The sequence below is a fragment of the Pediculus humanus genome, genomic scaffold (assembly GCF_000006295.1).
Source record: "Pediculus humanus corporis 1103172108314 genomic scaffold, whole genome shotgun sequence".
In the NCBI taxonomy this organism is placed as follows: domain Eukaryota; kingdom Metazoa; phylum Arthropoda; class Insecta; order Psocodea; family Pediculidae; genus Pediculus; species Pediculus humanus.
This window is the reverse complement of record NW_002987883.1, coordinates 191,296-214,201: the sequence shown is the minus strand read 5'-3', so window position 1 is coordinate 214,201 and position 22,906 is coordinate 191,296. Positions and strand designations below refer to the sequence as shown.

Below are 22,906 nucleotides of genomic sequence, written 5' to 3'. Positions count from 1 at the left end.
CAATAATAATTATGGTCAAAAAAATAAAAAAAAAAAGCAAGCAAGGTGACAGGAAACCAACATAAAGCAGATGGAACGGTGGTAGGTGAAGTGTAGGATTACAATTGACATTAAAATTTTGTACAACAAACAATTCAATAATACTAAAAAAAAATTGGGGGAAAAAACTTAAAAAAAAAAAAAAAAGAAAAAATTGGCTCTAAAAATTAAAAGCTAACCTAATAAGTAATACATAATATTAAATCAATCATGCAATTTTCCCCAAAAAAAAAAAACAATCATTCGTAATAAAAAGATAATTAATAAAGTTATTGCAAACATTTTTTTTTTTTTTTTTTTACTATCATCAACCAAAAAAAAAAAAAAAAAAAAAAAAAAAAAAAGAAACAAATTGCAATCCCCCAAGGCATTTGATAAAACCGTTAAAAATTAAAACTTTATAAAGCAGTGCCATAATAATACAAGGATAAAAAACTAAAATTAAACTTTTTAGAAAATGCAAAAAAAGATAATAATGATAAAAAAATATTCAGTTAGTTCGATAAACACACAAGAAGACAAAATAAGACAAGGAGTAATACAAAAAATATTTTTAACACTAAAAAACCCACTTACTGTTTTCAATTTCAAAATTCTAAAACAGGATTACTGTTGATTTCCAATATATATATATATATAAAGAATAATCACCTGAAAAGAAAAGTTGTTTGTTTGAATCATCATTCCTCTCCGAAAATTATTAAAAATAATTTAAATGGAAATAAAATTACTTTGCGAGTTATTTTTTCAATTAAAAAAAATATCCTTTCAAATGTAACAATTGGTAAAATTACGTAAAATAACAAAATGAACCATTAATACATTTAATAAAATCAATAAAAAAAAGAAAAAAGTGTTTGTTGTTAAAACCTACAAACCTTGTAAAAGCCGGGTTAATTAAAAATAAATTAACGCGACATTATTACACATTCAGTTAATAACCGATATAAAAAAAAAAAAAAAAAAAAAAAAAAAAAAAAACCTTGTTCCCATTCTAACAAATTATTCTCGACTGTTCGAACCTTTTCTTTATAAAACTACTATTTTTTAAAAATTTTCCCCAGCAAAGTGCGCGTGTCCGACCACCAATCATGGGAATATAATGCTTTCATTTTTTTTTCCCTCTCTTCCCTTTTAAATTAAACCCTTTGCTATTCACGTGTTTTTTCACGCTATAAAAAAATAATTTTTTTTTTTTTTTTTTTTCCCCCCTGAATTTGAAAATACTTAATTGAAATAACTTACAAACATTTATTCATTTTTATTTTTGTACCGTTTTTTTTTTTTTTTTTTTTTTTTAGGCTTAAAAACTAATTGCTCCCTTTCCTTTTTAAAAGTAATGAAAATAATATGAAAAAAAAAAAAAAAAATTATATACATTCAAAAAAAGTTTTACAAAACGAAATTTCATTTTACATGCTTTTAATACTAACTTTTTTTTTTTTTTTGCTTTACCGAATAATAATAATAAGTTATTAAATACGTTTTTTTTTAAAATTACGTATTAATTAATTGGTTATAAATATAATTAAAGTTAATTATTGTGTATATTACAATATTAATAAAACTATCGATTAGGTAATTTTCAATCATTAGAAAATCTTCTGGACTTTTTTTTTTTTTCAAGTCTTGTTTTGTGCATAAACGTAAAAATTAATTTTTTGAGGAGTTTATGACATTGTCCTAAAAAAATTTTGTCTTTTAGTGCGAATTCATTAAATTTAAAAAAAATTATTACAAGAAAATATATATCACGTGTCCGTGCGATTAGAGATGTTTAAACAAGGTAATACAGGTCGATGAAAAATACATTAAGAAATTGAAAGGCGTATTCTCCCGACTTTTTTTTTTTTAAAAACAAAAAAAAAAAAAAGAAAAGTTATCGTGCTCTTTTTTTTTTTTTTTTTTTTAGCTTAACAACGCACACGAAAATCAAAAAGTATTAATAAGAAATGTATTTAATTTTTAAAGGACCTTTAAAAAAAAAAAAAAAACCTTCGTGTAGCAATTAATTCGTGATTCTCTCTGTTAAATTTTTAAGTAATTACATGATAAAACAATTTTTTTTTTTTTTTGTAAGAATAATTTTTTTTTTTTTTTTTTTTTTTTTTAAATTGAAAGATTGAAATGACCAGGAACGAAACTCTGCAGTTCGGTCATTGTCATAAAAAAAATTTACTAATAACTTCATGGTTACAACTAAATAAAATATTTTGGGTTAATTTTACAGAACAGTTAAAAATTATCGCTTCTAAATTTTAATAAAGGATACAAACGTAAAATGAACAAGAAAACCTTTTGCCAATGTAAATTCGTATGTTTGGGAATAATGATACTACATTACTATTTGCATACATACATACACACACACACACACACGCGCGCATACATATATAAATAATTATTACTATCAGTATTAACCTGGTTGCCCCAGACAAACATTTAAAGCCATCAACTTTTAGATTTTGTCATAGCATGCAAGTCATTCATTGATTGCTAGGCAAACTATAAACCCAAAGATGCCATGGCAACATATTCTGATTCCAAACAAATCGACATTGACGTCAATTTGACGGACAAGATGATGCGACATTGTTCAATAATTTCCATGTATCTCAACCAACCAATAATTACATATTTTAAAAATTAAAAAGTGTACACGCTGCTTTTCATTTTTTTTTTTTCCTTGAAAACACACACTGGTTTGACTTTGGCATAGAAAAAAATTTTTAGTAGCACTTTCTAAAACTTAATGTTTAATTCATGCTCACCAGTTAGTTTAAAATGCAGTTGCGTCAATTTACATATATTTATATATAAACCTACATTATCTCTATGTGATTAACATTAACGCGGATTTAATAAAAATAAAAATGTGTTTACACAGTTAATTATTTAGTCAATAAAAAATAAATTTTTTTCCTAAATCTACGTAATAACAATACTATAAAATAAATTTTTTTCTACGTAACCCACATAAAACACAATTGAAAATACTTTGGTTCCTTTTAACTTAAAATTAAAATCAATTTAAAAAAAAAATAATAATTTTACCTGACTAACTTTTAACTACTTTTTTTTGATAATTTTTGTTTCAGTTTTTATTTTTATTTAATGAAATAAAAAATTATTAAAAATAATTAGGAACTTTAATATTACCAACTAGTCAATTATTTTTTTTTTATAATATAACAAAAAGTAAAATTGAAAAATCATAAATTTATACTCTTCTTTAACTTTGGTGAGTTTTAAACTCACGTCGTGGCCTAAATGGGTTATTTTTTCATCATGAAAACATATATTGGTTTAAGTCTAATTTCAAATAGAATCGAATTATATTAATGTAAAAAAAAAAAAAAAAAAAAAAAAAAAAAAATGTCTCTGGGGTTACTTAGTCCCATAGGTGGAAAAGTCTTGTTTTGATGACCTGTTCGCGTGCGGAGTGTACCCTGTTCCTATAGAAACCACCATTTCAAACAACCGCAAACTCAATCCCCAACTCCACATTATCCCAAATCCACATTAAGTCAAACACACATTTTTCATATTTCATGACAATCAACTCATCAATTATTACAGAATTAACAAATGTATTCACCTGGGCATATTTAATGACAATATAAATTAAACATCAAATTAACTAAAATAAAATCTTAAAATTCTAAAGAGTTTTTTTTTTTTTAAAGCTACTAAAAGCTAAAACTAAAAAACAACCAAAATTTACTAATGTCAAAAAATACTTTTTACCTAACATTAATGTTCAAAATTCATGTTTGAAAATTTTGTCCGAGTTTTTTTTTTTATTATCAAATGCATAACCAAATTATTGAAATATATAATATAAATAATACTAAAAAATTATTTTATTTTGAGTAATAAATATAATTTTCAAAATAATAGTTAAAGAAGACTATTATAGAATGTTTTGTTATTTGTTTGCAAATAATTGAAAATTTATATTTATAAATTTAAAAAATTGAAAAAATTTTATTTCTATCTAAAAGTTATTATTATTACTATATGTTACTCAAAAGTATTAATAATTTACAAAAAAAAAAAAGGCAAAGGATTTTGTTAAGCCCTCCCTAAGAGAATTAAATAAATTTAAAATTAGATTATTAAAATTAAAAAGCGTTTATCACCAAGGTCCTTTTTTTTTTTTTTTTTTTTTTTTTATAATAATACAATAAGTTTCAAGAATTATACTTTTATTTTATTTTTTTTTTTATAGTTTGAGCCATTTTACAAAAACTGGAAATTAGAAGAAAGTAAATAAATAACGAAGTCGTTGCTAAGAAAATTTGGGTTGCCATCACAAATATTCATTTAGTTAAACACATCTAAAGAAAATAATAATATCAGGTCATTTATTTCACTTGAAAAAGATGGGCAGTTATGGTCATGCATTTTTTATTAAGACTATTGGAAGTTTTACAATTCTTAACAATTGAAAATTCTACGAATTTTTAAATATTTTATTAATAACTTTGTTTTTTTTTTTTTTCTTCCTTTTTTAATATTAAATTTTTTAATAAATGAACTGCTTTTAACAACGGGGTTTGAATAAAATACACCCCCTTTTTATTTTGAAATTACATAAAGTCTACTACTTACTAATACATCAAATAAATTCTTAAATATTTCAAAAAAAGTTTTTTATTTTCAATAGGTTGGAAAAAGAACAAGAATATCTTAAAATACAATTTTTCGAAATTGCATTACACATATACATTTCAGGTAAATAATTACTACGAACACAAGAACTTTAGACTTTGAAAAACTACAATGACATTATTTACTTAAAAGAAATATAAATATAAAACAAAAAATTGTAATTTTTTTTTCTTCTCAATATTGCAAACAATTTTCGAATGCCCATTTAATTAAATAATTATTATCAAACTAGAAATCAAATTATATTTTTATATAAACTACGCATTTCTTAAATTTCGAAGAAATTATTACTTAACATTACTTTTATTCAATAATTTTTTAAATAAAATAGTTATATAGTATCAAAATTTGCCTAATACCATTGAAACTAATTCAACATCAAAGTTTATTAAATATGTGTTTACATTTTTAATAAATTAAAAACAGTAAAGGTAATTTACAAATTGATTTCAAGATTCATGTATCGTTTAGTGTTTAGAATAATAATGCAATAAGAATAATAATCAACAATAAGAATAAGGTCTCAAATTCAAAATTGTCAATATAAACATTTATTTTAAGTTCAATTTTAATATGATCTATTAATCATAGAAAAACAGAATGGCATTCTATTAAGGGTATAAGTTAATTTTTATAAAAACTACCATACATTAGAATAAGATGGAATAAAAGCTTATCAAAAATTTCTGTAAAACCCTACATCATCCAATATTACATTAAAACTACACTGCAAAAAACTCAAGAAGTAAGTTTTATAATTATAAAAGGAAAGAATAATTTCTGAAAAATTAATAGGTGTAGGATCTTTATAGAATACCTAAGCCTAGCCGCTATTGTCCTTGAAAAATGACGCCTTTGAAAGTCAACTTAAGAACAAACCCCAAAATACTAAATAAATCAATGTAAAATTAAAAGATAAAATAAAATATATCATAGGTAAAAAAGGTACATGTAAATTAAACATTCAGCTTATTAAAAAGTATTTTTACAAAAACTACGATGCTTCATGGCGTGGTTAAATTAACTATGATGCTATCTCATAATTGCATACAAAGAAAATTTAACAATAAAAAATAACTTAATGACATAATTTAAAAATAAATAAGCTACTATATACAAATTTTTCTTACCTGTGTATGTAAGACAATTAAAAATTTCAAGGATTGTCACAATTATTAAAAAATGCAAACAGATTCCATGTACAATTTTAGAACAAGATGGCGCCAAGAAAGGAAATTTATAGTTACAATGTTGTCCAGTAGAAGAGATGAAAGCGCTGCTTGCCTGGCTTCTATGTCGAAGGCGTCATTTGTTAAATTTAAATTAATATTTAAGTTCGACAACCTTTACCACTATTATTTTACCTATCGTCAAAATTTAAGAAAATTATTACTAAACCATTCCAGTTAAAAATACAAAAAAAGAATTACTTTAAAAAATACAAAACTCAAAATATGAAAGAACAAGTTGACATAAAATTAAATTTGAATTATTTAGAAACGGCCATTGACCAAGAAAAAATTAAGCAGGCCATGTTAATTTCAAAATTGGAAAATATTAAAAAAAAAACTACAGTAACTTTTAAATAAAATAAAATATTGAAAAGTTTATGATACAAAATTGATTTTTTTTTTTTAGATTGACAGTTTTAAAATATTTAATATTTTCTTTCTTTTTTACTTTTGTAGAAATTAAGTTATCGTATAGAAAATTGTCTTTGGAATAAACAACGAGCTCTTTTTGTATTGTCTTGTGAAGAATATAAAATAATGCAATTAATAAAAGAGATAAAACGAGTTAAAGACATTGATTATAATATATAACCTAATGAACTCAAAGTTAAAGTCAAAATTGAAAACTCAAATACTAAACTATTTCTTTTAAAATAATAATTTGAATGTGCAATTTTTTAATTAAAAACACTTAAGTGCAAAATTAACATAATTAAAATATTTTAATTTACCTGAAAATAATTTTTTTTTAATAAAACGAAAATAAAAAAATTATTAGTATGAAAATATTGATATAAAAAGTTTACATTTAAATATCAGTTGGCAGCTTGTAGTCTTTGAACTGCTCAATTTGACAGAAAATCGCTTTTTAAAAAAATTCTACATCAATATTAATTTTTATTTTTATTTTGTAAAGAAATATTCAATTTTTAAACTTTTATAATGAATTTACATTACTTGCAAAAGAGGTACTATTTACAAAAATACGATGTTAATTTTTTAAATTGGCTAAAATTCTGTTTTTATTCAGTAAATTATATTTCAAAAAAGTTAATACTAATCCACTTTTAATGTTGCCAGTTGGATTTTTTGCTAATTTACTTATAAATTATATGTCTCAGTTATGAAATTCAAAATAAAATGCTGTTTATGTTTTATATTATTTATTTCGGTTTTCGTCGTGGTAATGAAAATTCGATATATTGGGCGGTCAGTTAACAACCAGTCAACTTCAACGTTAAAAAACTTTATATTTACAGTTAATAAAACAATTGATTACCTACAGGAAATCACTTTATTATTAAGGTATAATGATCATTCACCTAAACAGGTTGCCACTACGATAAATTCATTCCTGTCAGTTTTTCCTTCTATAACAATCATAATAGTTAGTGACACTGTTATACCTAAAGAAATTTATCATATTGTTTCAAATAATAGTAATATAATTAACATTCCTTTAAAATTGGATTTATTAAATTTAATAGTAGATAGAAGTGTTGCTAAATACATTAAGACAAAGTATGTATTTATAGCACCAATAGGAACCATTTCAATTTTAGAGCATGAAGCTTTGTTTTTAATCAAAGTTTTGAATAAAAATGAAAATACTTTAATTGCTGTACCAACTCATACAGAAGTCATTAAATGTTTGAAGTTAGAACTTAATTTATTACAATGGATAATATCGTATAAAATAAGCAATAACAAATCGGAATGTAGTAGTATTAAAGGACAACATGGTTTACTACTGCATACAAAAACTTTATTTAAAATCGGAGAACCTTTTCTTTTACCTTTTCCAGAAGCATTTTATATTCAAACCACTTCTCTTAATTTAAAAGTAAATCTAATTAGACAGATAAAATTAAAATTCAAGAAAAAAATAAATGAAAACTCTGAGCAATTGTACAAAAGTCAAATCCAAAGGCAAATTATGTACAAGTTACTTAAGATAAAAAAAGTACACAGAGAAGATGGAACTATTGAATGGTTCGGATGTACAAGGCATACTCCCAGGTGTTTTCCAAGTATTATTAATTCTATCCCTGAATACCTAAATCAAGGAAGATGGACTCCTCCATGCTGCTTGAGAGTTTTAAGAGAAACTGTTCATCATGTATTTAAAATTTTAAAAAATTGGAATGTGACTTTTTGGTTAGAAGGCGGGAGTCTACTAGGAGCTATGAGAACAAAGGATATAATACCTTGGGATTATGATGTTGATATTGGCATATACTTGAAAGATATTGATAAATGTCCTTGGCTTCACATGGTGAATTTAAAGACAGCAAAGGTATTATTGTAAAAATTGTGATTGTGTGACAAAAAAAGAAATTTAAAAATTGCTAAATAATTTCAATTATTTCTAGCAAATAACTCAGAAAAATGAACATGCATCAGTAGTAGATAATGAGGATTTTGTATGGGAAAAATCTAATCCCGAAGAAGGAGATTTTTACAGAGTTCAAGCAAGTGTACACAACCACTTGCATGTAGATATCTTTCCATTTTATTCGAAAAATGGAATAATGACAAAAAAAACCTGGTTTTCTGATCATCCTCAAGATATGGAATTTCCAGAACATTATCTTATACCATTAACTACTATAGAGTTTGCTGGAATTGAAGTACCGGCTCCTAATAATATTAAAGAATTTTTAGAATTAAAATTTGGTAAAGGCTGCGTAGAAAATCCCCAATATCCAAATCCAAAAGTATATCCTTTTTCTGATAAAGCTAAATTATTTAACAATGAAACAAAAATGTATGGAGCACCAACAATAACTTAATTTTTAGAAATTAGGTACCATTAGGAATTATTTTCACGAATTATTGTTTGAATGACTATTACATTAAATCCCTCAGACATATAATAATAATAATGTAAAATTACTTTTTAATTTAAAATAAAATGTGTAATAAAAAAATATAAGTGGTAAAATCTACACTCTTCCAATTTAGCATAAATAAAAAAAAAAAAATTGCCTGTAGAATGTATTTAATGCCTGTTTTTAAGAATTTACATTATAAATTATATTTTTGTAGTTCTAACTTGTTAATATTTTTTGTATAAATATTGTAAATATTTGGGCATTTAAAAAAAAAAAAAAAATTTTAAATAAGTACAGAATTAAAAATATTTATTAGTAAATAAAAATTTAAGATTATATTGATCAGAGTTTATAATAAAATGTTTAAATTTAAGGTATATAAAAAAGATGAGATTAGTAAGAATTTAAAAAAAAATATTTGTTAAAGTATTAGTTGACATAATAAAAAAGTTTAAAATACTCAATTAATCGTAGAAATTAAAAATTTAATTTATAATTTCTGGATTAATATTTTTACAAACAGATTTTTCAATGTCAGAGACTGATTCTAACAACACTAAATGCTGTTGTTGAGCCTTAATTCTTTTTTGCATCAATCTTGCTTTTAACAATTTTAAGGCTTCTTGTTCTCTTTTAATACAGCTTTCTAATTCTTCTTTTTTCGTGCTTAAACTCACATATTCAAATGGAATTATATGTTTTAATGCATTTCCAGGTGGTCTCCTAAAAAATAATGATAAATAAATTAACCATACGCAAAATATAATTGTAAAATTATTCATTTACTAAATTTATCTATAATTATTGTGCACTGCTAATTAAATTTATATATGTAATATCTAATATACTATGAATTCACTAAGAGCTAATATTACAAAAACTAGTTTTTTTTTAAATACATGTAATTCTTAATAATTTAATATTTAAGCACTATTTAAATTGTATAAATTATATAACAAAGCATTATTAAATTTTTTTTTTTTTTTTTTTACCAAAAAACAGTATTTCCTGACTGCTCTTTTTTTAATTCTTCCAGTTCCTTTAATTTATTATTCATTCCATTGATGGTTTCTTCAATTGCTGCAAAAACATTTTTTTTAATCATTGAATTAAATTGTGAATGGTATTTTTTGGCTTCAACCGATGATCCACTCAATGCTGGTTTATCAATATCACTCTTTTTTTCAAAACCTTTATAGCAATTTTTGTAAATTTGAATGAATTTTTGATCCGATACATTTTTTAAAATTTTTTCAAGAATAGAATGCAAGCAATTTTGCAAATCTACTGCACTTTGACAATAGTTTATTGATTCCTTATCTGAAAAAAAATGACTTTAAAAGAAATGGATTGAAGAAAAGGTATTTAACAAAAAAAAAAAAGCAAAGTGAAAAAAGTACTTTTAAAATTGTTTTCTTCATCAGCCATTTTTAGGTCAGTTAAGTTAACCCGCCAAATTTTTGCCATAGATAAAAGCTGTAAGTCGAGAACTTACTCTCTATGGCACCAAGATAATTTTACAATTTTTGTCAGTCAATGATTTTACATAGATTTCGTCAGAGTTTTTTTTTTACTTGACATAAGGTAGTTATTGTTTAAATAATTGTTATGATCACAGTGAAGATTTCAATATAGAAATAAACCTAAGTGTTTTAAATTTATTTTTAGTTATTAGTAAAACAATAATTTTTAATTTTCATTAAAAAACAATTATTTTTCGAAGTTATAAATTAAAGTTAATTCGTAAATAAACGTGGAAAATAATTTGTTTTCAACTTTTAAAAGAGTCTGAATTAGTGTGATATTTTTCTATAATAACTTTTTCTAAATGAAGCAGAGTGTAAGTCATAAATTACACTGTTATTTAAAAAATTCCCTTGTTTTTCTAAAAACATATTGCTGAAAACTTCAAAAAAAAGTTTCTGTTAAAAATGACCACGAGAAGATCTCGGTTAAAAGCAGTGGCAAATTTGCCCGTTCGAAGAAAAATTGCGACTCAAGAGACCGTAAATGATATTAACACTTCAAATAATTCTACTTTAGAAAATGATTTAATTTCAATTTCAAATGTTAAAAACAACAATGACGTTCTTACGTGTAATAATCTTAAAAGTGATACTAATGTTCAAACTGATATTGAAAATATAGAGTTTTGCGAACTAAAAAAATCACCCAGTAAAAACAATAATAATGATAATAATTGTGAAGCTTTACATAACTGTTTGAAAAATAATCCTAATAATATAGTTTCAAAAGAGGTTGTTCAAAATGAGAATATCAGTGTAAAAGAAAGTAAGATAAAATCAAACAATTTTAATAATAGTTCTAAAAAACCTTCTATAAAATTACATTCAGGATTTGAAAATAGTTCTGATTCTAGTAATGTTTCATCGTTAATTTTGGAAAATAAATGTCAAGAGGAAAATAGTAAAGTTGAAAATGTTTCAGAAAAATTAGTTAACACGGAAATTTTTTTCCATAATGAAAATATTGATATTAATTTACCTGAAAAGTCAGTACCTTGTTTGCCAGCTTCAAATTTTGATAAAGATATTTCACCCCCAGCTATTTCAACTTCATTACTATTACCTGACAATAACTTTTCTAAAGATGATAATATAGAATTTAACGAAGTTTCACTATATAAAAATCTTGTAGAACAAACAGATTTGTATGTTAATTTACCTCGATTGGTGGATAACAAAACAACAGAAATCGATCCTGAAGAACCAGAGCCTATTCTAACAACATTGGTTAATTGTTATACTGGTAATAGCTTTAATGAATTGAAATCTAAAGAAGAAAAATCACTTTCTGAAGAAATTAATAAAAAAAAAGAAATTGCGAATGTAAAAAATTCAGTAAATTATTCTCATAATATACCAATTACACAAACTAATAATGATACTTTTGAAAGTAATATTTTAAGAAGTAATTTAATGGGTGAAAAGCCTCAAGATTCTTTTGCTAATAAAATCATTTCTTCGAAGAAAAATATTACAGCTGTGAAAAGGAAAAGAGCAAAATGTAGCGATTTTACAAAAAAATTAGCTGATGCCAGGAGAGAATTTCAGAAAAAATATGAGAAAACTAAACCTGATAGAAGCACTCTTAAAATGATAGATTTAATTTTTTACAATCCAACTACTAATCCTATGGAGTAAGTAAAAGCAAGACAAAATTATTATTTTATTTTTTTTTAAACAATGTTCTAAAGTTTAACTTGGTGTTTATTTTTTTAAATAAATATGCTAACATATAAAATCAAAGTATGATGAATTTATAAACAAAATTTTTTATTAGGTCCAAAAGTAAAAGTGAAAAATGTGAAACTGCTCTTCAAGGTGAGACAATTCAAGAAAAATTAGCAGAAGAAGATATTGATGAACCAATGAGTTTAAATAATAGCTTTGATTCAAGTTCATTAGATGCAAATGATAGTCAAAATTCCAGATTGCCTGTCCCTCAATTAAAAATTGGCAGCAATGGTGAAATTATACTAGATGAAAAAAGTGTCATTATTGAAACATCGGATGCAAAAAAAAATAGAGAAGATTTATTAAAAAATTCTGTTCCAATTTTTGAAGATAAAGGAACTAGAGTTTCTTATTATAGAAGCAAAAGTAGAAAAACTAGAGATTGGACAGATTTTGGTATGGTATTAATTTTATTTATGTTAAGACAAGTGGCAATAAAAATTTATGCTAATTAGTTTAATTTTTTTATTCTCAGAAACCAAAAGGTTTTATAAAGCTCTCAATACAATTGGACCTGATTTTTCACTGATGCAAAAATATTTTCCCAAACGCTCACGACTAGAATTAAAAAATAAATTTAAAAGAGAAGAACGTTTGAATAGAAGTTTAATCGATAGAGCTTTAATTAATCCATCTGAATTTGACATGACTCGTCTTGAAAATGAATTAGGTATGTGAACTACAGTACACTAAAACATCAAACTTTTTATTTAACTGGCAGCAATTTTTAATTTTTTTTTTTTTTTAATATTTTGTAGCGGTTGAAAGAAGAGCAGAAGAAAAAGAATTAGAAATGAGATTAAATAAATCATTAAAAGAAAAGGTATCTAGGCGTTCGAAATTAAAATCAACTTTTTTCGCAAGAGAAATGTCAGAGTGTGAAAAAGAAATTGAAAATAATGAATTGAACAAATCAGACAATATAATTCCTAGCAAGATTTTTCAAAGTGAAAAAGAAAAGAAAAACAAAGAATTTGGCTTTATTTTTCAAAAGATTGTTTTGAATGAATTGGAAAAAGAAATTAATGAGCAATCAGAAATTTCTAATCCTACTACAGATTTATTTTTTGCTCCTAATTATAAAGATGTTATTTAGTTTTTATCATATTTATAAAGGAATATCTATTTATAATTTTAAAATTTATATTTATAAATTAAAAATATATATTATTATATGAATTAAATTTTGAAATTGTTAAACGTTTTATTTTTTAAAACAAATTTAATGACATGGTTACTTTTCATTTACTTTTTTTTTTTATCTTGAATTTTTGTACCTAAATATTTAATAAAGCGCATGTTTGTGAACGCTTGTAGATTTTTTTATTTTAAATAAAAATGACGTATTTTTTTTAAACTCAGGTATCAATTTTACATTACGAAAGTTAAAGAAATAGAAAAAAAACGGAAATTTTAAAAATCATTTAAAACCGTTAACTAGACCAAGCAGCAATTTAAAAAATTTAAGTTGTACCAACTATGCAAATATAATTGCATGGCATGTAATTATTCGTAACAAATTTTTACCGTAAACGCTTTTCTTTTACGGGTAAGACACTCTATATGCCTAAAAATATTTAAGGTTATTTTTTAAATTTTAAATAAATTGGTTAATATGGATAATGCCAAGGAAAAACACAAAAATCCAGTTGAAAGTTTATTTACTAAAAGTGTCGAAGATTTTGTTATGTCAGAAGATGATTCTGCATCCGAAAACGAAAACGACAGTAGTGATATCGAAGAAGGAGAAGCAGATGAAACTTTTAAGGAAAAGGCTAGTAAATTTTTAGATGGAAACATTTCTTTTAATGAGTATAAAGCTGTAGTTGAAAGCAATGCTGAAGATAATGTAAATGAAGTTTTTAAAAAAAAATATGAAATACAAGAAAAAGTGAAGCGAGTAAGAAAATCATTGCCGCCCGCTTTGGAAGGTTTGATGGGACAAGCTAATATGTGTTTTGTTAAAGGAGATCATGAATCAGCTTTACAAATGTGCCTTGAAATCATCAGACAAGTACCTAGTGCTCCAGAGCCTTTTCAAACGTTAGCCGAAATTTACGAAGAGAAAGGTTTAAAAGAAAAAAGCTTGCAAGTAGCAATGATAGCAGCTCATTTAAATCCCAGAGATTGCGAGCAGTGGATTAATTTAGGAGAAAGATCATTGCAATTGAACAATTTGTCAGATGCCATAACTTGCTATTCGAGAGCCATCAAATATGACCCTGGTAATATTAATCCTCATATTATAAGATGTCAGTTATTGGAACAAAAAGGTGATAGAAAAAGTGCTATTAAATCTTACCATAAATTAGTAGACTCTGTCAAAGCAGAGTTTGGATCTTTGATCTTAGAATATGCAAAAATTGCTGCTCGTTATTATCATGAAGAAAATGATATTCCAAAAGCTAAAGAAGTAATGGAAACTGCATTTTTAAAGGTACCTAACTCGGTATCTTCAGAAGATGTTAATTTATATGTTGAATTGTTAATGATGGTTAGAGATTATATGAAAGCTTTAGAAATTATAGCAAAATATTGTGATGTAAAAATAGAAGGAGAAGAAGATATTGTAGCTGATGATGAGACTAATCAAATAGCTTGTTCTTCTTTTAGAGTGCTATCTTGTGATATTCCAACAGAAATACCTGTGCAAATTCATGTAAAGTTAATCGTTATTTTAATACATTTAAAATCTTGTCATCTGTTAGATAATTTGTTGGCTCCTTTTTTAGAACTTGAAAATGTTGAGCAAAGTGGAGATTTATACATTGATGTCGTAGAAGCTTTAATGTCTGAGGGAATGCATATTGAAGCCTTAAAATTATTAAAACTATTAACAGAAAGCAAAAATTATAGTTTACCAGCAGTTTGGTTAAATTATGCTGAATGTTTAAAACATTTAGGGAGATTAGAAGAAGCTGTATCAGCATATTTGATGGTTATGCAGCAAGCTCCAAAACATGTGGAAGCAAGATTAATGGTATCTCAATTATTAAACGAATTAGGCAGAAGTGATGAAGCGATATCGGTTTTAACTCAAGATCCTGAAGCAGGTTCCTTAGATACTGGATTATTATATGAAAGATGTTTATTACTGAATGGTTATAGTGAAAGGACTGATGAATTTTTAGCTGTAGGAAGATTACTGTTATCAAGGCATTGTGTAAAAATAACAAAAAAAGATGACCTTATGCTCCTTTCAAAACTCAAAGGATATGCTAAAAAACAAGAAGCAATGAAAAGAAGTAATGATGCAGTTAAGGTAGAGGGTCCAGAACTTGTTGAAGGGAAAAGATTACCCACTTCAGATGAAGAATGGACTATATTTTTGTCTTTGTGTAAAACAGCCTATGAAACAAAACAGTTTGCCCTATTACAAAGACTTACTTTTTCAGCACTTGGATCTCCTGTTCTTAACAGTAACGAAAAAAAAGAATCTGATGTATTTTTCTTGGCTCTTCTTTCTTGTTTTTACAATAAAGATTCTTTTCATGGATATAATTTTTCCAGGGATATCATTCTAAACAATGGTTCAACAAAGGCTTGGAACTTATTTAATCTAATGCTTTTAGATGCTGAAGATTCTCGCCACTACAGATTTATTATGAGACAGTTGTCCAGAAAGCCTACCCATCCTGCTTTAATAATGTTATATGCCAACAATTGTTTTGTCAGTGGAACATATAAATATTCATTAAGTGAATACATGTCTGTTTATAGGCAAGATCCTTCAGGAATATTAGCTTTTATGATATCTCTTACTCTTCTACAAATGTCGTGTCAAAAATTCACTGAAAAAAAAAATTTACTTATTACTCAGTGCATTGCATTTCTGTGGCAGTACAAAGAGCAAAGGGGAGAATATAATTCTCAAGAAATACATTATAACATGGGAAGGTTGTTTCATCAACTCGGACTTTATCCAGCTGCTTTGTTTCATTACAAAAAAGCTTTGAATACAGTGAGCAAGGTAGCTGAAAACCATGGAGCCAAATTTGATCTTAAAAGAGAAATAGCTTTTAATATTTCTTTAATATACCAAAACTCTGGTTCATTGGAATTAGCTCGACATTATATAGAAAAATACATAGTGATTTAAATTTTTTTAAATGTAATATTTTATTTATCTGTGTACTTTATATATTCGTGTATATATGTTTTTTAATTTTTTTTTTTTTAAGTAAGAAAAAGAAAATTCTAGAAATTTTGTTATTCTTACAGATTATTTCAGATTTTTTCACCATTCCATCCATTTTTACACATATTTTATTTCCTGCTACTACTACTACTACTACTAAAAATGCTAATGAGTTTGGCTAAGAAAATTTCTTTTGGAAATTTTTGTCAATTATGCAGTAAAATAAAATCAGCTGATCATGAAAAAAAAATTATTATTCTTCGTAATTATATAAGTAATTGGAAAAAAAAAGCCAAAGATATTGAAAGCGATGGATTGAATTTAGTAAGAGTTATTTTTTGTTTTATTTAAAAAAAAAAAAAAAAACTTTTTTGATTTTTAAATTTCCTATTTTTTTTTTTTTCAGGATGATAGTTTTTTCCCAATTTTTAGGTTATTAATACCTCATTTAGACAGAGAAAGGGGGGCTTACGGTATAAAAGAACGAACGCTTGCAAAAATTTACATTTCCATTTTATCATTACCAAAAGATGGAGAAGATGCTTTAAAATTGTTAAATTGCAAGTAAAAAAAAATTTTAGTAATTTTTCAATGGAAAGCTTAAAACACATTTTTGTGTAATTCTCATTTTTTTCTTTTTTTTTTTTCTTTTTTTTTTAAACAAGAAATCCAAAAACTTCATATTTTAATAATTGTGATTTTGCCAGTATTGCATTTTGTATATTACGAAATCGTTGTGCAGAAGGAGGACAATTATCGGTGGAAGAAGTAAACAAACATTTGGATAAAATATCAACCAGTCATGCAGCAAATGAACCCCGTAATGATTTGTTTAAATTTAAAAAAAAGAAACAGCTTTGGAATTACATTTCATTTATTATATTTAAATTTTAAGTGACTCGATAAATATTATTCATTCGCAGGAAATGTTGATGCTGAACTTATATCATTGCTAAAATCAACAAATGCAGAAGAACAAAAATGGCTAATTCGAATTCTCCTCAAAGATGTTAAATTGGGACTGAGCGAAAATGTTATTTTTAAGTGCTATCATCCGGATGCTAGAGAACTATACGATTCCAGTAACAGTTTGAGAAAAATATGCGACCTCCTAAATGATCCCGAAATTCGCCTTAATGAAATTCAAATACAGTTGTTTACTCCTTTTAAACCGATGCTTTCCGAAGAATGTGATATTCAGAAAATAGATTATTATTTAAAACGCTCTTGTCATTTTTTTATTGAAACTAAATTAGATGGTGAAAGGTTTCAACTTCACTTCGAAGAAGGAAATTTTAAATATTTTTCCAGGTTTTACATATTCTCTCTTAATTCTTCGTTATATCTTCGAAAAAAAATTCTTCGGTAATAAATATTTAATTTTATTATGCAGGAATGGATACGATTTTACTACAAATTTTGGAAGTTCCAAACGCGAGGGAAATTTAAGTCCTCGTATTTTTAAAAGAATTCCTCCTCACGTGAAATCTTTCGTTTTAGATGGTGAAATGATGAGTTGGGACAGAATAACGCGATCTTTTAGTTCCAAAGGTTTTCATTTTCAGTTTTTTTTTTTTTTTTTTTTTTATAAAAATGAATGCAATATATTAAATTTTATTATTTTTTAAATCGTAGGCAAAAATTTAGATGTAAAAAATTTGAAAGAAGGAAATCATTATCAATCTTGTTTTTGCGTGTTTGACATATTATTATACAATGGTGAAGTATTAACGAATAAACCCCTGATTGCCCGTTTAGAAATTCTGGAAAAAATAATCGAACCGGAAGAAGGAACCATAATTATTTTAAATAGAAAACAAATTTCGTCTAATTCAGAAGTCATTGATTCATTGAATGAAGCCATCGATAATAGGGAAGAAGGAATTGTTATGAAAGAATCCATGTCAGTTTACAAACCAAATGTTCGAAAAAATGGCGGATGGTATAAAATAAAACCGGAGGTATTGTTTGTTAATATTAACTAATCTAAAACCAATGTTTTATTGAAACAAAAAAGTTTTCGGTTGTTGCTCTTTAAATTTTACGATTAATGCAATCTTTTCAAATTTATTTAACGAACCTAAATACAATTGCTTACTTTTACTCATTTTTTTATTCCAATAGTACACGGATGGTTTGGCGGAAACTTTAGATCTTTTAATTATTGGTGGCTATTACGGAAGAGGTCATCTTAAAGGAAGCGTTAATCACTTCTTACTCGGTGCAGCCGTAAATGTTTCGGACGATAATATTTTATTTTATTCTACTGGGCGAGTAGGATCCGGTTATTCAATAAAAGATCTCGAAGATCTTTCTCTTAAACTGAAGCCATATTGGAAAGAAGCAAAAAACGATCGCATGCCATTAAGTGTAAAGTGGGGCAAGGAAAAACCAGACGTTTGGATCAAACCTGATAAATCATATATTTTAGAAGTAAATTTTTTTTCAAGTTTTTAATTTGAATTATTTTAAAATAAAATAAATTTTATTGTAATGGAATGTAATTGTTTTTTTTAGATTAAAGCTTCGGAAATCGTATCCAGTGCTATTTTCAAATCAGGGTACGCACTACGGTTTCCCAGGGTTGAAAAAATAAGGTACGACAAAACATGGAAAGAGTGTTTAACTTTACATAATCTAGAAGAAATAGCCAAGGTACGTTATATAATTACCACCAGCATTTTTGTAAATTAACAGAACTAAATTGATTTAAAAAATTTGATTTATAATAAATTAAACTTTGCAGATTGCATCAGGAAAATTAACGGCTTCCCATTTTAGCCAATCAAACATTCCTAGTTTTTTACCGAAAAAAAAGGCGAAAACGTCTATTTGGAATATCAATTCTGAAAATTTCGATTTTTCCGGCATTAAATGCATTTCAAAACTTCTTCAAGGCAAAGAAATATGCGTGTTTAGCGGTTTTAAAAATATTAAGAAATTGGATTTGGAAAAGAAAGTCGTCGAGTTTGGAGGAAAATTGGTTAAAAATCCAGGTATATAGAAAAAAATTTTTTTTTTTTTTTTTTTTTGTTATAAAAAGTAATTTTTATTTAAAATAATTTTTTTTAATTTTTTTTTTTTTTTTTTTTTTTTTTTTTGCAGGGAAAAATACTTTTTGCATTTTAGCCGAAAGTGATAATCACACGAGGATAAAAAATATTATTAAATGCGGATCCTACGACATACTCTATTCTTCCTGTTTTTTTTCTTTTTTGAAAATAGAAAATGTAAAAATGCCAAAATTAAAACCCGAACACTTTTTAGCCATGTCGAAAGGAACTAAAGAAGAATTTAGTAAATCGTACGATAAGTACGGAGATCATTTTACGAAAAAATCAACTTTTGATGCCATTAAACATTCTCTAAATGCGGCCAGTCAAGAAGTAAGGGATAATAAATGTTTGCTATCAAAACTTTGATTTATTACTTAGCACTAAAACACGAAATAATATTTTTAGGGGAAAAATATCGTTCTCACAAGTGATGAAATTTACGAAATGGATGTAAATTTATTCGGAAAAACGAGTCCTTATAGCATTTTTAGAAATCATGTCGGTTATTTCGATCAATTTAAAATAGTGTCAGATTCGAGTAGCAAATTTTCAAGCGATTTAGATTTATTTAAAATTGATTTTCGATTTTACGGAGGAAAATGTTCAGATGCTATCGACGATAGTACGGTCACGCATGTGATAACTTTAAGTAGGTAAGTCGTTTTTTTTTTTTTTTTTTTTTTTAAACTCATTTTCGCACCGGAATATAAAAAATACAAAATTGTTTTTAAATATAAAAAAATCTGATTAATTTCTCTTAGCGATTCGTCTAGAATAAACGAAATAAATAATGAAAATCATAAAAGAAAAAGAAAATTTCACGTGGTTAATGAAAAATGGATCGAGTCTTGTATAAAAGAAAACGCATAAATAAAAAAAAATTGAAAACTACATTAAAAGCTTTAATTGGAAAATGTTTCTACCGTCGATTTAAAATTAATATTTAAATAATTTATTTACATAACTATCAAAAATAAAAATATGCGTCGTATTAAATTGTAAATTTATTTAACAGAAAATTGTTTCACACGTAAAAAAGAATAAAGTCAATAGTAAAAATTTATTCTTAATTATAAAATAAAATATTATTGAAATGCATAAAAGTAAAATAAATTATTGGAAAAACGTTTAATACTACCAGGGAAAACAATAATTTATATAAAGCAACGTCGGCAATTAAAGTCAAAATTAAATAAAAAAAAAAAAAAATTGTCAACTTATTAATGAAATATATTTTTCAAAAAAAAAAAAAAAAAAATTGCCGGTAAATTGAAAAATCAATACTATACAAAAAAAAGTATGGCGCATGATTGTATTTTTTAACAAAATGGAAATCGAGTCTATCTGTTTAAATAAAAGTAATAATATTTAACCGTATTTTTAATTTACAAAAAATATTTTTAATAACTTTTAATTAATTATAATTTATTTTTTAAGCATTGGATTATTTCTAATAGTAATAGACTGAATAAAATGACATGATTAAAACGAGTGATATGAAAACGGTGGCCTTTTTAGTTTGGATTTTTTTCAATCTGGCATTTATGAGCATGGGTTGCTACATATATTTAATTGTTTCCACATACTGGTGCGGTCAAACGAAGGAAACCATTCAACCGATACTTGATAAAAAATTATTAAAATTCGACAAAATGAATCACGTTGTTTTTTACGAGACTAAAAATGAGTCGTCGAATGGCGTGAACGTTATCGCAAGCAATAATAAATATGTGGCAGTTTTAAAAAAGTATAGCAGATTTAGGCGTAGGACCACGAGACCCTGTAATAACAATGTTAATTGCAGCAGTGAGTCGCATAATGATCGGTTGGAAAAATTTAAAAATAAATTATTCATACAATTGAGAAGAGTTCTTCACGAAGAAAGCAACGCATTCAAAATGGATAATCCGTATTTCGTTCATTATAACGGACCAAGAGAAAGATATCAAATGTTAAGTTCGAATGACATTAAGTGCAGATTGAAAAAAAGTGAATTGCGTTTATTAACGAAAAAAGATTTATCCTTTAAAACCTTAAACAATTTACGAAATGATAAAAATGAAAAAGAGGAAGAGTTTTTGGAGGGGATGCAATATAAAACGTGTGCGATCGTCAGCAGTGCTGGATCTCTTTTGAATTCGAAACTTGGGCATTTAATCGGTAAAACAGTAAGTTCGATGCGCATTCCATGTGACTTACTATGAATTAAATCAAGTTTGTTTTTATTTAAGACCAACATGAAATCGTCGTTCGTTTCAATCATGCTCCCACTGTAACGTACGAAGAAGACGTGGGATCTAAAACTACAGTAAGACTCGTAAATTCTCAGGTCGTGTCTAAAAAAGAATTTAATTTTACAACGAGTTCTTTGTACAAAAATGTCACATTGGTCGTTTGGGATCCCAGTAATTACTCCGCCACTCTTCAAGAGGTGAGTAAAATTTCAATGAAAAGTCATAATTGATCGAATGGTTTTTTCTAAAAATAAATTTCGCCATTTTAAAATTATTTAAAAATTTTCAGTGGTATGAAAAACCGGATTTTAATTTTTTCGAACGGTGGGAAAAGCAAAAACGCATCAATACAAAAAAAAATTCGTTTATATTAGATCCGAGATCCATATGGAGAGTTTGGGATTTTTTACAAAGTTAACGTCTATGAGAATTCGTAAAAATCCACCATCGTCTGGATTTTTAGGTTTAGCATTGCTCATGCCCTACTGTGATACAATAGACTTTTTCGAATTCGTACCTTCTACTCGCCTTACGAAAAAATGTCACTATTTCGAAGATTTCGAAGATGACAGTTGCACGTTTGGAGTTTGGCATCCTCTCTCGGCGGAAAAAATATTATCACTAGCCATAAACGAAATGAACGATTCCGTTGTTTTCAATACGGGTTTCATTAGAATAAAAGGTTATAAGGATTTAAAATGTTGATCCGTAAAGAGAAATTTTAATGCATTTATTATGTATTTAATAATATTTTTTTCACATCAAATTATTTAAGTTTATTTTATTTTTATTCCAAAGGCATTTAAAAAGTTATTTTACGTGCAATGAATATTAACGAATCAGTATTACATATACATTTATATAGTTTTCAGGGCCTAAATAAAGCATAAATCAATAAAGGTAACTGCTAAATAATTTTTTTAAGTTAAATAAATTTTTATTTTTTATAAAATATTTTTATTAAATTTGTTATTTTTATTTTTTTAAATTTATTTGTACGTTAAACTTAAATTTTATTTATCATTTATTATTTTAAATTAATTTAATTGTAGCTTTTAATGTAAATAAAAGGTTTTAAATATTTCAATTTAAATATATAAATAAATTTTTTTGCAATTAATTAGGTATTAAAAATTAAATAATAATAATAATAATAATAATAATTAAAATGAAATTCATGCATTTTGCCTGTTGGCTGCATTTAAAAATTATTAATTAAAATTAAATTTTTTATATTATTATTTATTATATACGATAATAATAATGATTACGATTAATCAATTTTTTTTTATCATTTAAACTTACACGATAAATAATATTAAATATAATAATAATAATAATAATAATTTAATTTATTATTATAAATGTGATTTTAAAATTTTAAAAATGAACGCGTAATTTTACATGCATGATATTTATTCATTAATTAATTATTTACCTAT

The 22,906-nt window shown here is 25.4% G+C and overlaps 6 protein-coding genes across 6 annotated transcripts; 5 read left to right on the top strand and 1 right to left on the bottom strand.

Moving 5' to 3' along the window:
- Window positions 1–6,167: 6,167 nt before the first annotated feature.
- On the top strand, window positions 6,168–8,737 carry Phum_PHUM592890 (uncharacterized protein; the record flags this gene model as incomplete). Its single annotated transcript, XM_002432526.1, has 4 exons — window positions 6,168–6,247; window positions 6,410–6,509; window positions 7,231–8,241; window positions 8,318–8,737. The coding sequence occupies 4 exons, from the start codon at window positions 6,168–6,170 to the stop codon at window positions 8,735–8,737; spliced, it is 1,611 nt and encodes a 536-aa protein (XP_002432571.1).
- A 242-nt stretch (window positions 8,738–8,979) lies between these two features.
- On the bottom strand, window positions 8,980–10,207 carry Phum_PHUM592880 (uncharacterized protein; the record flags this gene model as incomplete). The annotated part of the gene is made up of 4 exons (XM_002432525.1): window positions 8,980–8,999; window positions 9,297–9,502; window positions 9,793–10,099; window positions 10,180–10,207. 4 exons carry the CDS (start codon window positions 10,205–10,207, stop codon window positions 8,980–8,982), a joined length of 561 nt encoding a protein of 186 aa, XP_002432570.1.
- A 503-nt stretch (window positions 10,208–10,710) lies between these two features.
- Window positions 10,711–13,132, top strand: Phum_PHUM592870 (transcription factor TFIIIB B'' component, putative; the record flags this gene model as incomplete). Its single annotated transcript, XM_002432524.1, has 4 exons — window positions 10,711–11,939; window positions 12,083–12,432; window positions 12,512–12,706; window positions 12,795–13,132. 4 exons carry the CDS (start codon window positions 10,711–10,713, stop codon window positions 13,130–13,132), a joined length of 2,112 nt encoding a protein of 703 aa, XP_002432569.1.
- A 519-nt stretch (window positions 13,133–13,651) lies between these two features.
- On the top strand, window positions 13,652–16,135 carry Phum_PHUM592860 (General transcription factor 3C polypeptide, putative; the record flags this gene model as incomplete). Its single annotated transcript, XM_002432523.1, has 1 exon — window positions 13,652–16,135. The coding sequence occupies one exon, from the start codon at window positions 13,652–13,654 to the stop codon at window positions 16,133–16,135; it is 2,484 nt and encodes an 827-aa protein (XP_002432568.1).
- Window positions 16,136–16,342: 207 nt separating this feature from the next.
- On the top strand, window positions 16,343–20,100 carry Phum_PHUM592850 (DNA ligase, putative; the record flags this gene model as incomplete). The annotated part of the gene is made up of 12 exons (XM_002432522.1): window positions 16,343–16,498; window positions 16,581–16,738; window positions 16,840–16,994; window positions 17,098–17,485; window positions 17,568–17,725; window positions 17,810–18,135; window positions 18,299–18,607; window positions 18,692–18,829; window positions 18,921–19,170; window positions 19,280–19,560; window positions 19,636–19,883; window positions 19,992–20,100. 12 exons carry the CDS (start codon window positions 16,343–16,345, stop codon window positions 20,098–20,100), a joined length of 2,676 nt encoding a protein of 891 aa, XP_002432567.1.
- A 608-nt stretch (window positions 20,101–20,708) lies between these two features.
- Window positions 20,709–22,169, top strand: Phum_PHUM592840 (CMP-N-acetylneuraminate-beta-galactosamide-alpha-2,6-sialyltransfer ase, putative; the record flags this gene model as incomplete). Its single annotated transcript, XM_002432521.1, has 4 exons — window positions 20,709–21,390; window positions 21,462–21,661; window positions 21,754–21,788; window positions 21,839–22,169. 4 exons carry the CDS (start codon window positions 20,709–20,711, stop codon window positions 22,167–22,169), a joined length of 1,248 nt encoding a protein of 415 aa, XP_002432566.1.
- Window positions 22,170–22,906: the final 737 nt, after the last annotated feature.